At 46.7% G+C, this 12,283-nt stretch overlaps 1 protein-coding gene across 1 annotated transcript; it reads left to right on the top strand.

The window, feature by feature from the left end:
- Positions 1-5,370: 5,370 nt before the first annotated feature.
- LOC138371743 (mucin-19-like) lies at positions 5,371-5,718 on the top strand. Its single transcript, XM_069336764.1, has one exon. The coding sequence runs from the start codon at positions 5,371-5,373 to the stop codon at positions 5,716-5,718; it is 348 nt and encodes a 115-aa protein (XP_069192865.1).
- Positions 5,719-12,283: the final 6,565 nt, after the last annotated feature.

The following is a 12,283-nucleotide window of genomic DNA, read 5'->3' as shown; positions in this document are numbered from 1 at the left end:
TATTTTTTAAGTTATCATATAAGTTCATTTAATTGAATATAATTTCTAGTACTTAGTAACAGTACCTAGACTACATTTAAAGTCATTTATTATACTTTTACAATTTAAATTGTTGTTTATAGGATAAGAATATATAGGCTGTTAATAGTTATGGTGCTAGGCTAGACTATGTACATGTTCAAATCTCTGATTTAAATAGAGCCAGTGTTCAGTCATATAACTGAATTTATTAAATCTTATCCTTGTATAAAATACAAGCTGATGTGAGATACCTGTTGGCAGGTGGACTGTGGATCTTCAATCAACTAATTCATTCACCCCACCTGCCCCTTACAGCCCACAATCTGTCATTAGGAAAAGAGGAGCTAGGATTTATGGCCCTAGCTAGAGATTTTAGTTGAATTAATTTGCAGACAGTAATTTTTAATTTAGTTCAGTACAAGTCCCTGGTAGTCCTCCTCTCATATCAATCCCAGCAGGTTTTTCCCACAGAGTTGATGTCTCTTACCAGTCTCCGTGGTGTAGTGGTAAGACACCCACCTGGCATTCCGCGAGCGCTTTGTCATGGGTTCGTATCCTGGCCGGGGAGGATTTACTGGACTCAAATCCTTAACTGCAGCCTCTATTTAACTCAACAGTAAAATGGGTACTTGGTTGTAACAACGATTCTTCGCGGCGGGGATCGTATTCCAGGGACCTGCCTGAAACGCTACGCGTACTAGTGGCTGTACAAGAATGTAACAACTCTTGTATATATCTCAAAAACAAAAAAAAGTTAGTGTTACATCCACGTTGAGTCAGTGACATCAATGATGATTCAGTGGCATTAATGTTAATTCAGTGTTAAATCGACGTTAATTTAGTGACATCAACATAGATTCAGTGCTACATCAAAATTGATTCAGTGCTACATCAATATAGATTCGGTGATACGTCAACATTGATTCAGTGCTACATCAACATAGATTCAGTGCTAAATCAACATAGTTCAGAGTTACATCAACACAGATTCAGGGTTACATCAACATTGATTCAATTTTATATCAATATTAATTCAATGACATGAACGTTTGTTCAGTGACATGAACGTTTGTTCAGTGTTACCCCAACGTAAATTTATGTGTATGTGTTCATAGGAAATATTTAATTCCTATGGAAATATAGGAAATATTATATAAATATAGGAAATTATATAAGAATAAATATAATAATATTTACAGGAAATATTTATTTCCTATGGAAATATAGGAAATATTATATAAATATAGGAAATTATATATGAATAAATATAATAATATTTATAGGAAATATTTATTTCCTATGTAGGGAAGGACTTTAATTGCATAACTAGATTTTTTTTCGATTTAAATGCACATAGAGTTGTGACCAGCAGATATGTGTCCAGGCCTCTGCAGAAGCGAAAAGTTCAGAAGTTCTGATTTATAGTTCAGGGTATGGAGCAACTTACCTATTGTTGCTGGGGTTGTAGTGGAGGTGGTACTAGTAGGCTTAGTGGTAGTGGTGGTACTAGTTGGCTTGGTGGTCGTGCTGGTGGTAGTGGTGGTACTAGTTGGCTTGGTGGTAGTGGTGGTCGTGCTGGTGGTAGTGGTGGTACTAGTTGGCTTGGTGGAAGTGGTGGTCGTGCTGGTGGTAGTAATAGTAGGTGTGGTAGTAGTAGTAGTAGTTGTAGGTGTAGTGGTGGTGGTAAGTGAGGTTGTGGTGGTGGTGGTTGGTGTAGTAGTGGTGGTATGTGTGGTGGTGGTAGGTGTAGTGGTGGTAGTAGGTGTTGTGGTGGTAATGGTAGTAGGTGTTGTGGTGGTGGTTGGTGTAGGGGTAGTGGTGGTGGAAAGTGTGGTGGTGGTGGTAGGTGTAGTGGTGGTAGTAGGTGTTGTGGTGGTAATGGTAGTAGGTGTTGTGGTGGTGGTTGGTGTAGGGGTAGTGGTGGTGGAAAGTGTGGTGGTGGTGGTAGGTGTAGTGGTGGTAGTAGGTGTTGTGGTGGTAATGGTAGTAGGTGTTGTGGTGGTGGTTGGTGTAGGGGTAGTGGTGGTGGAAAGTGTGGTGGTGGTGGTAGTAGGTGTTGTGGTGGTGGTGGTAGGTGTGGTGGTGGTGGTAGTAGGTGTTGTGGTGGTGGTAGTAGGTGTGGTGGTGGTAGTAGGTGTTGTGGTGGTGGTAGTAGTAGGTGTTGTAGTGGTGGTAGGTGTGGTGATGGTGGTAGTAGGTGTGGTGGTGGTGGTGGTAGGTGTGGTGGTGGTGGTGGTAGGTGTCGTGGTGGTGGTGGTAGGTGTGGTGGTGGTGGTGGTAGGTGTGGTGGTGGTGGTGGTAGGTGTGGTGGTGGTAGTAGGTGTTGTGGTGATGGTGGTTGCAGGTGTGGTGGTGGTAGAAGGTGTTGTGGTGGTGGTTGTAGTAGGTGTGGTGGTGGTGGTGGTAGTAGTAGGTGTGGTGGTGGTGGTAGGTGTGGTGATGGTGGTGGTGGTTGGTGTGGTGGTGGTAATAGTAGGTGCGGTGGTTGTGGTGGTGGTAGGTGGGGTGGTGGTAGCAGGTGCGGTGGTCGTGGTGGTAGTATCAGGTGTGGTGATGGCTGTATCAGGTATGGTGGTGGTAGTATCAGGTGTGGTGGTGGTAGTATCAGGTGTGGTGGTGCTGGAGGTAGTAGGTGTGGTAGTGAGGGTGGTCGTGGTAGTAGATGTGGTGGTGGTGGTAGGATCAGGTGTCGTGGTGCTGGAGGAGGTAGGTGTCGTGGTGCTGGAGGAGGTAGGTGTGGTAGTGAGGGTGGTGGTGGTCGTAGGTGTGGTGGTAGGTGTGGTGGTGCTGGAGGAGGTAGGTGTGGTAGTGAGGGTGGTGGTGGTCGTAGGTGTGGTGGTAGGTGTGGTGGTGCTGGAGGAGGTAGGTGTGGTAGTGAGGGTGGTGGTGGTCGTAGGTGTGGTGGTAGGTGTGGTGGTGCTGGAGGAGGTAGGTGTGGTAGTGAGGGTGGTGGTGGTCGTAGGTGTGGTGGTAGGTGTGGTGGTGCTGGAGGTAGTAGGTGTGGTAGTGAGGGTGGTCGTGGTAGTAGATGTGGTGGTGGTGGTAGGATCAGGTGTCGTGGTGCTGGAGGAGGTAGGTGTGGTAGTGAGGGTGGTGGTGGTCGTAGGTGTGGTGGTAGGTGTGGTGGTGCTGGAGGAGGTAGGTGTGGTAGTGAGGGTGGTGGTGACAGTGGGGCTGGTACTAGAGACTGGCACAGTTGTCCAGCAGCTACTCCCAGAGTAGCCACCTAGTAACACAGAGAAGAAGAGTCACAACAATCATGTACAGTCAGTCTATGAATCTCACAGCCTTAACTCTACCATCAACTAAACATATAAACGACTATCCTCGTACATATATGTTTCCTCGTGGTCCAAGGCCACCCGAGTTTCATCGTGGCCTTGGACCCGACTAGTTGCGTTGAAAAGGTTGTGTTCCATTATAATTTGTAATGTTCTCTGAATCTGGGTTAGAGAATAAAACTTTTTTTTTATTTTTTTATAATCTGTTGTGCTGTATTAGGAGGGAATGTTAACCCTTCCGCTGTGGTTGTCGTTCATGAGTGTGATTCACATGTTATTGGTCTTATCCGAAAGCACTTTATAATTGGAAGCTCGTGCCTGCAGATACATGTTTGGGCCTCCAATTGTCAGTAAGTTAATGGCCAGAGTGGAAATAACGATAACTAGGCCAGCCGCTCATTGTCTAAACAACCACTTTGCAAGGTATCGGTCGGCTTCTTCAGACTCCACCTAGTGACCGACTCCTGGACCCAGTGCCTCGCGAGATTCCGTATTTATGGATTTTGTTGTGACAATAGTAATTATTTTATTGTTTGTGATGACATCAGGGTCATTGCCTATTTATGAGAAAACGGTCAGTCACAATAACGTGACTGAAGATATGATGACCAAACCACACATCAGAAGATGGAGAAATGACGACGTTTCGGTCCGTCTTGGACCATTATCAAGTTGTGTGATGAACGACTTGCCCATCACACGGCATGATAATGGTCCAGGACGGACCGAAACGTCGTCGTTTCTCCATCTTCTGATGTGTGTTTTACTTATCATAGTTCTGAACACTCTGGATGATGCAGCTATATTGCATCATCCATCAGAGAGCAGTACTTTGTTGGGCTCAGAGGGTGGATGGCTGAGGCGGCGATGGAACAGTCACCCGAGGGTGGATGGGTGAGGCGGCGATGGAACAGTCACCCGAAGGTGGATGGATGAGGTGGCGATGGAACAGTCACAAGAGGGTGGAGGGGTGAGGCAGGGAACTAACAGAATACCGTAAGCGCGAGTGGCATGTCAGATAACACAGTGGTCTCCAGTGGCATGTCATTTAACACAGTGGGCACGAGTGACATGTCATTTAACACAGTGAGCATGAGTGGCATGTCATATAACACAGTGAGCATGAGTGGCATGTCATACAACACAGTGGGCACGAGTGGCATGTCATATAACACAGTGAGCATGAGTGGCATGTCATATCAGTCATGCCAGTTGACAGTCTCCGTGGTGTAGTGGTAAGACACTCGCCTGGCGTTCCGCGAGCGCTATGTCATGGGTTCGTATCCTGGCCGGGGAAGATTTACTGGGCGCAATTCCTTAACTGTAGCCTCTGTTTAACGCAACAGTAAAATGTGTACTTGGATGAAAAAACGATTCTTCGCGGCAGGGGATCGTATTCCAGGGACCTGCCCGAAACGCTACGCGTACTAGTGGCTGTACAAGAATGTAACAACTCTTGAATATATCTAAAAAAAAAAAAAAATAAAAAAAAATAAAAGTGAGCTCGAGTGGCATGTCATACAACACAGTGGGCACGAGTGGCATGTCATATGACACACGTGGTACGAGTGGCATGTCCTAAAAAACTAAGGGCGAGACTGGTATGTCATATAACACCGTTGTCACAAATGGCATGTCATATAACATAGTGGGCACGAGTGGCATGTTATATAACACAGTGGACACGAGTGGTATGTCATATAACATAGTGGACACGAGTGGTATGTCATATATCAGAGTGGGCAAGATTGGCATGTCATTCAACACACTGGGAACGAGTGGCATGTAATATAACAGAGTGGGCACGAGTGGCATGTTACTTGCCCGAAACGCTATGCGTACTAGTGGCTTTAGGTATTGTATGTACTACCTCTATCTATAAATCAGTCAGAATTTTTGAAACTCTGCATCTACATATGTACTTTTCCCAAATAAAATATTATTATTATTATTATATATCACAGTGAGCACGAGTGGCATGTCATATAACACAGTGGGATCGATTAGCATTGAATATAACCCAGTGGGGACGAATAGCAAGTCATATACCACAGTGATCTCGAGAAGCATGTCAAATAACACAGGAGGCACAAGTGGCAGTTCATATAATACAGTGGGCACGAGTGACATGTCATATAACACAGTGATCTCCAGTGCTTTGTCATTTAACACAGTGGGCACGAGTGGCATGTCATTTAACACAGTGGGCACGAGTGGCATGTCATATAACACAGTGGTCTCCAGTGGCATGTCATTTAACACAATGGGTACAAGTGGCATGTCATTTAACACAATGGGTACGAGTGGCATGTCATATAACACAGTGGTCTTTAGTGGCATGTCATTTAACACAGTGGGCACAAGTGGCATGTCATATAACACAGTGGTCTCTAGTGGCATGTCATTTAACACATAGGGCACGAGTGGCATGTCATTTAACACAGTGGGCACGAGTGGCATGTCATATAACACAGTGGTCTCCAGTGGCATGTCATTTAACACAATGGGTACAAGTGGCATGCTATTTAACACAGTGGACACGAGTGGCATGTCACATAACACAGAGGTCTCCAGTGGCATGTCATTTAAGCATGTCATATAACACAGTGGACACGAGTGGCATGTCACATAACACAGAGGTCTCCAGTGGCATGTCATTTAAGCATGTCATATAACACAGTGGTCTCCAATGGCATGTCATATAACACAGTGGTCTCCAGTGGCATGTCATTTAAGCATGTCATATAACACAGTGGTCTCCAATGGCATGTCATATAACACAGTGGTCTCCAGTGGCATGTCATTTAAGCATGTCATATAACACAGTGGTCTCCAATGGCATGTCATATAACACAGTGGTCTCCAGTGGCATGTTATTTAACACAGTGAACACGAGTGGGATGTCATACAACACAGTGGGCACGAGTGGCATGTCAACCAATGATGTAAGTGTCACGTAAACATGCAATGCATTTACTGGAGGACGAGTGGTCTGGCACCATGCACTTACTGGAGGACGAGTGGTCTGGCACCATGCACTTACTGGAGGACGAGTGGTCTGGCACCATGCACTTACTGGAGGACGAGTGGTCTGGCACCATGCACTTACTGGAGGACGAGTGGTCTGGCACCATGCACTTACTGGAGGACGAGTGGTCTGGCACCATGCACTTACTGGAGGACGAGTGGTCTGGCACCATGCACTTACTGGAGGACGAGTGGTCTGGCACCATGCAGTGGCAGCGTTGGTCCCCCTCCTCCCTCACCTCGATGGTCCACCCTGGTCTCTACTCCCCACCAGATGTGAACGCGTGGTATAGCAGGTGTGGACACGGCCGGGGGCAGGGGTGTACACGGCAGGGGCAGGTGTGGTCACGGCCGGGGCAGGTGTGTACACGGCAGCGGCAGGTGTGTACACGGCAGGGGCATTTGTGGTCACGGCCGGGACAGGTGTGGTCACGGCCGGGGCAGGTGTGGACATGTCATCATGAAATCACAATAAAGAAATTACAACAACGTGAAACAATTTCGTTCTTTTGATTATAAGAACATTATTTTCATATAACCGTTCTTCATATTTTTCAGTGATGGGAACATCAGATCATTTGATGTTCCCATTTTTTTTATGGGAACATCAGATCATTTGGGAACGCATCGGAAAAGGGAGTGGGAATGATGGGTAGGATGAGATGACGGGAGTAGGGGATTGTGGGGAGGATGAGGGGATGGAAAATGGGGTAATGGTGCAGAGGACGAGGGAATGGGGTAGTGGAGGATGATGGGGAGGACGAGGGGACGAGGGATGGGGAAATGATGTGTAGGACGATGCGACGGGGAAGTGGGGGGGATGTTAGTGTGGACAAGGGTACAGGGGAGGTTGCTGGCTACAGCTAATGTACGTATGTGTGTACTCACATATTTGTGCTTGCAGGACCGAGCATTGACTCTTGGATCCCGCGTTTCCAGCTATCGGTTGTTTGCAGCAATGACTCCTGTCCCATTTCCCTATCATACCTAATTTTAAAAGTATGAATAGAGTTTGCTTCCACAACCTGTTCCCCAAGTGCATTCCATTTTTCCACTACTCTCACGCTAAAAGAAAACTTCCTAACATCTCTGTGACTCATCTGAGTTTCCAGTTTCCACCCATGTCCCCTCGTTCTGTTATTATTACGTGCGGACATTTCATCTATTTCCACTTTGTCAATTCCCCTGAGTATTTTATATGTCCCTATCATAACTCCTCTCTCCCTTCTTTTCTCTAGTGTCGTAAAGTTCAGTTCCTTCAGACGCTCTTCATATCCCATCCCTCGTAACTCTGGGACAAGCCTCGTCGCAAACCTGTGTGTGTGTGTGTGTGTGTGTGTGTGTACTCACCTAGTTGTACTCACCTAGTTATGATTGGGGGGGTTGAGCTCTGGCTCTTTGGTCCCGCCTCTCAACCGTCAATCAACAGGTGTACAGATTCCTGAGCCTATTGGGCTCTATCATATCTACACTTGAATCTGTGTATGGAGTCAGCCTCCACCACATCACTTCCTAATGCATTCCATTTGTCAACCACTCTGACACTAAAAAAGTTCTTTCTAATATCTCTGTGGCTCATTTGGGCGCTCAGTTTCCACCTGTGTCCCCTTGTGCATGTGCCCCTTGTGTTAAATAGCCTGTCTTTATCTACCCTATCAATTCCCTTCAGAATCTTGAATGTGGTGATCATGTCCTCCCTAACTCTTCTGTCTTCCAGCGAAGTGAGGTTTAATTCCCGTAGTCTCTCCTCGTAGCTCATACCTCTCAGCTAGGGGTACTACTCTGGTGGCAAATCTTTGAACCTTTTCCAGTTTAGCCTTATCCTTGACTAGATATGGACTCCATGCTGGGGCTGCATACTCCAGAATTGGCATGACATATGTGGTATACAAAGTTCTGAATGATTCTTTACACAAATTTCTGAATGCCGTCCGTATGTTGGCCAGCGTGGCATATGCCGCTGATGTTATCCTCTTGATATGTGCTGCAGGAGACAGGTCTGGCGTGATATCAACTCCCAAGTCTTTTTCTTTCTCTGACTCCAGAAGAATTTCCTCTCCAAGATGATACCTTGTATTTGGCCTCCTGCTCCCTACACCTATCTTCATTATATTACATTTGGTTGGGTTAAACTCTAACAACCACTTGTTCGACCATTCCTGCAGTTTGTCTAGGTCTTCTTGAAGCCTCAAATAGTCCTCTTCTGTCTTAATCCTTCTCATAATTTTGGCATCGTCCGCAAACATTGAGAAAAATGAATCTATACCCTCCAGGGTATATATTACATATATGAGAAACAAGATAGGACCGAGTACAGAGCCCTGTGGGACTCCACTGGTGACTTCACGCCAATCGGAGGTCTCACCCTGTTACGGCCCTCTCGGGACGCAACTGGGTTCTTACTCTGATGTTGTTAGAGGAAGGGTATCCGGCCCCAAGCCAGTAGTGGCTTTCAAGGGATGAGATCCGTAACGCAAGTAACTTAAAGGGGGAAGGGAAATAAAGTCAAGAACTTAATACTATAATTATTACCATCACCAATAAATATATATAAGATTACACGGGGGGGGGGTATAAACACTATTATATACACTATGTAGTCTTCCTCTGAAGACCCTGGTCGTTCACGGTGCCAAGCTCTTGGTGTTCTCGTAGCCTCACGACGAATCCTTCGCGAATCTTGAGTCTACCCCGGCCACAGGCCAGCCAAAACACAGTTCCACTGGGGGCACCGTCGTGGAGGCCGTCAACCACAAGTCCAGCAGATAGCTGGCAGGTTCCAAATCAGCCACGCTGGTTAGGCCACTCCACGAGCGATACTAGGGTCGCGCCCTAGTCAGGAGCCTCGTGTGATACCACAGATCACTCTCCTTTCCACAACACCCCAGTGGTTAAGCGTCTCCACCAGTCAGTCCCGGGTATGACAATCCTTCAACTGCCACTTCATAGGCAGGGTAACACCACAGTGTTCATCCGGGGGGGGGGGGGGGGCGACTCACAGCTGCTGCAGCAAACACTTGGTGACGAGATGGCTGCCTTGGGTAGACTGACTCAACTTCCCTAACAGCAGTCTCAGGTTGACTCTGTAAGCAGACACGTCATCAATAACAGGGACACACTAAAGCACCTCACTTACAGGCTCAGACCCAAATGCCCACCTATCCACTCCATAGATGGCATTGTTGTCTGAGCTTCACCTCACCAGAGGTCAGCAGCGGCTGTGTTGTGAGCTGAACAGGACCGGAAACTGGCCCTCGTGGCCAGTACACCTCGTCCTCACCAGGTGTCGTCGTCCATTTGAAGGGGTTTTCGGGAGCTGACCCACAGATGGCGCGGTCGTCACTGCTCCAGGCTCGGACGCTGGATTCGGGTCCGTAACACACCCCTCACCGTAACTTTCTGCTTCCTATTGCTTAGGTACTCCCTTATCCACTGGAGCACCTTACCAGCTACACCTGCCTGTCTCTCCAGCTTATGTACCAGCCTCTTATGCGGTACTGTGTCAAAGGCTTTCCGACAATCCAAGAAAATAGAGTCCGCCCAGTCCTCTCTTTCTTGCTTAATCTGTGTTACCTGGTCATAGAATTCTATTAAGCCAGTCAGGCAAGATTTACCCTCCCTGAACCCATGTTGTCGATTTGTCATGAAGTCCCTTCTCTCCAGATGTGCTACCAGGTTTTTTCTCATGATCTTCTCCATCACCTTGCATGGTATACAACTCAAGGATACTGGCCTGTAGTTCAGTGCCTCTTGCCTGTCGCCCTTTTTTGTATATTGGGACCACATTCGCCGTCTTCCATATTTCTGGTAGGTCTCCCGTCTCCAGTGACCTACTATACACTATGGAGAGTGGCAAGAAAAGTGCCTCTGCACACTCTTTCAGTACCCAAGGCGAGATCCCGCCTGGACCAACAGCCTTTCTAACATCCAGGTCCAGCAGGTGTCTCTTGACCTCCTCTCTCGTAATTTCAAACTCTTCCAAGGCTGCCTGGTTTACTTCCCTTACTCCTAACACAGTGACCTCACCTTGTTCTGTTGTGAAGACCTCTTGGAACCTCTTGTTGAGTTCATCACACACCTCTTTGTCATTCTCTGTATACCTGTCCTCGCCTGTTCTAAGTTTTACTACCTGTTCTTTCACTGTTGTTTTCCTTCTGATGTGACAGTGGAGTAGCTTTGGTTCGGTCTTGGCTTTGTTTGCTATATCATTTTCATAACTTTTCTCTGCTTCTCTTCTCACCCTGACATACTCATTCCTTGTTCTCTGGTATCTCTCTCTGCTTTCTGGTGTTCTGTTATTCCGGAAGTTCCTCCACGCCCTTTTGTTCAGGTTCTTTGCTTCCATACATGCCCTATTATACCATGGATTCTTCTTTTGGATTCTCGGATTATTCCTTTTGGCCTGGGATGTATCTGCTTACTGCCTCCTGACACTTTTGGGTGACATAGTCCATCATATCTTGTACAGACTTAGCTCTGAGGTCTGTGTCCCAAGGTATTTCTCTTAGGAAGCTTCTCATCTCCTCATAATTTCCCTTTGGTATGCCAGCCTTTTGTTTCCTAGTTCTTTTTTTGGGGGGATAATTCCTAGCTCTACCAGGTACTCAAAGTTCAATACACTGTGATCACTCATTCTCATGGGCGCTTCCATCTTGACTTCCCTTATATCCCACTCATTTAGGGTAAATATCAGATCAAGCATTGCTGGTTCGTCCTCTCCTCTCATTCTTGTTGGATCCTTGATGTGCTGGCTTAGAAAGTTTCTTGTTGCCACGTCCAGCAGCTTAGCTCTCCATGTTTCTGGTCCTCCATGCGGATCTCTGTTCTCCCAATCTATCTTCCCATGGTTGAAGTCTCCCATGATTAGTAGTCCAGATCCATTCCTGCTAGCAACAGAAGCTGCTCTCTCTATTATGTTAATGGTGGCCATATTGTTTCTATCATATTCCTGTCTGGGTCTTCTGTCATTTGGTGGCGGATTATATATGACTACGACTATAATTTTTTGCCCTCCAGTTGTTATTGTTCCTATTATGTAGTCACTGAAACCTTCACATCCCTGAACAACCAACTCCTCAAAATCCCAGCCTTTTCTTACCAGCAGAGCTACACCACCCCCATCTCTTCCTTCTCTCTCTTTCCTCATAACATAATAGTCCTGTGGGAACACTGCATTTGTTATTGTTTTCGTTAGCTTTGTTTCTGTGAGAGCTATTATGTCTGGGTTTTCCTCTAGTATCCATTCTCCAAGTTCATTTGCTTTATTTGTAATACCGTCTGTTAGTGTACATTGCCTTGAGGCTCACTTTCTTCTGTCCCTTCTCAAATCTCCTCCTTGGTGAATGTTCTGCTGGTGGAGGAAGCTGTGCCATGGGTGTGAGGATTTGTGAGGTGGATACCAGGGTTGCAGAGGATACTGGGATGAGGGGTAGGGGGTCAAGTGAAGGGGGAAGGACAGGGAGGGTTTGGGGTGAACGGGGCGGGAGGACAGGAAGGAAAGGGGGGGTTTTCTATGCAGAGGAGGGTGGTGGGGTTGCCCTACCCGCTGGTGTTACTGGGTAGCTGGTTGTGGGTTCCCCCCTCGTCTCTGGGGGTGATGTGTTGGGAGCTGTTGTTTCCTGGTTTTCCCCTCTCGCCCTGTGCTTCTTCCTTGCTTCTGCCGCCATGGCCCTCTCCTCCCTCGTCATGTCCCTCTGGAGGAATACTTTTTTGAATTCTCCCACATGTTGCAGTTGGCTTTTCTTTGTTAGAAACGTGTCCTTTGTGTTCTCGTTTGCAAACACTATCTTTAACACACAGTCTCGGTCTTTTTTGTACCAGCCTAACCTGAAAACCTTCTCAATGCTATGCTCAACCCCTTCCATGTCTAGTGCCTTCAGTATTTCATTCACTTCCGCTTTGTCCTTATCATTCCACTCTTTCTTATTAGAGTCTACCTGCTCTTTAATACCTAC

This window comes from Procambarus clarkii, chromosome 36, assembly GCF_040958095.1.
Source record: "Procambarus clarkii isolate CNS0578487 chromosome 36, FALCON_Pclarkii_2.0, whole genome shotgun sequence".
NCBI lineage: Eukaryota > Metazoa > Arthropoda > Malacostraca > Decapoda > Cambaridae > Procambarus > Procambarus clarkii.
The sequence above is the reverse complement of the archived record's forward strand: the minus strand, read 5'-3'. Positions and strand labels throughout refer to the sequence as shown.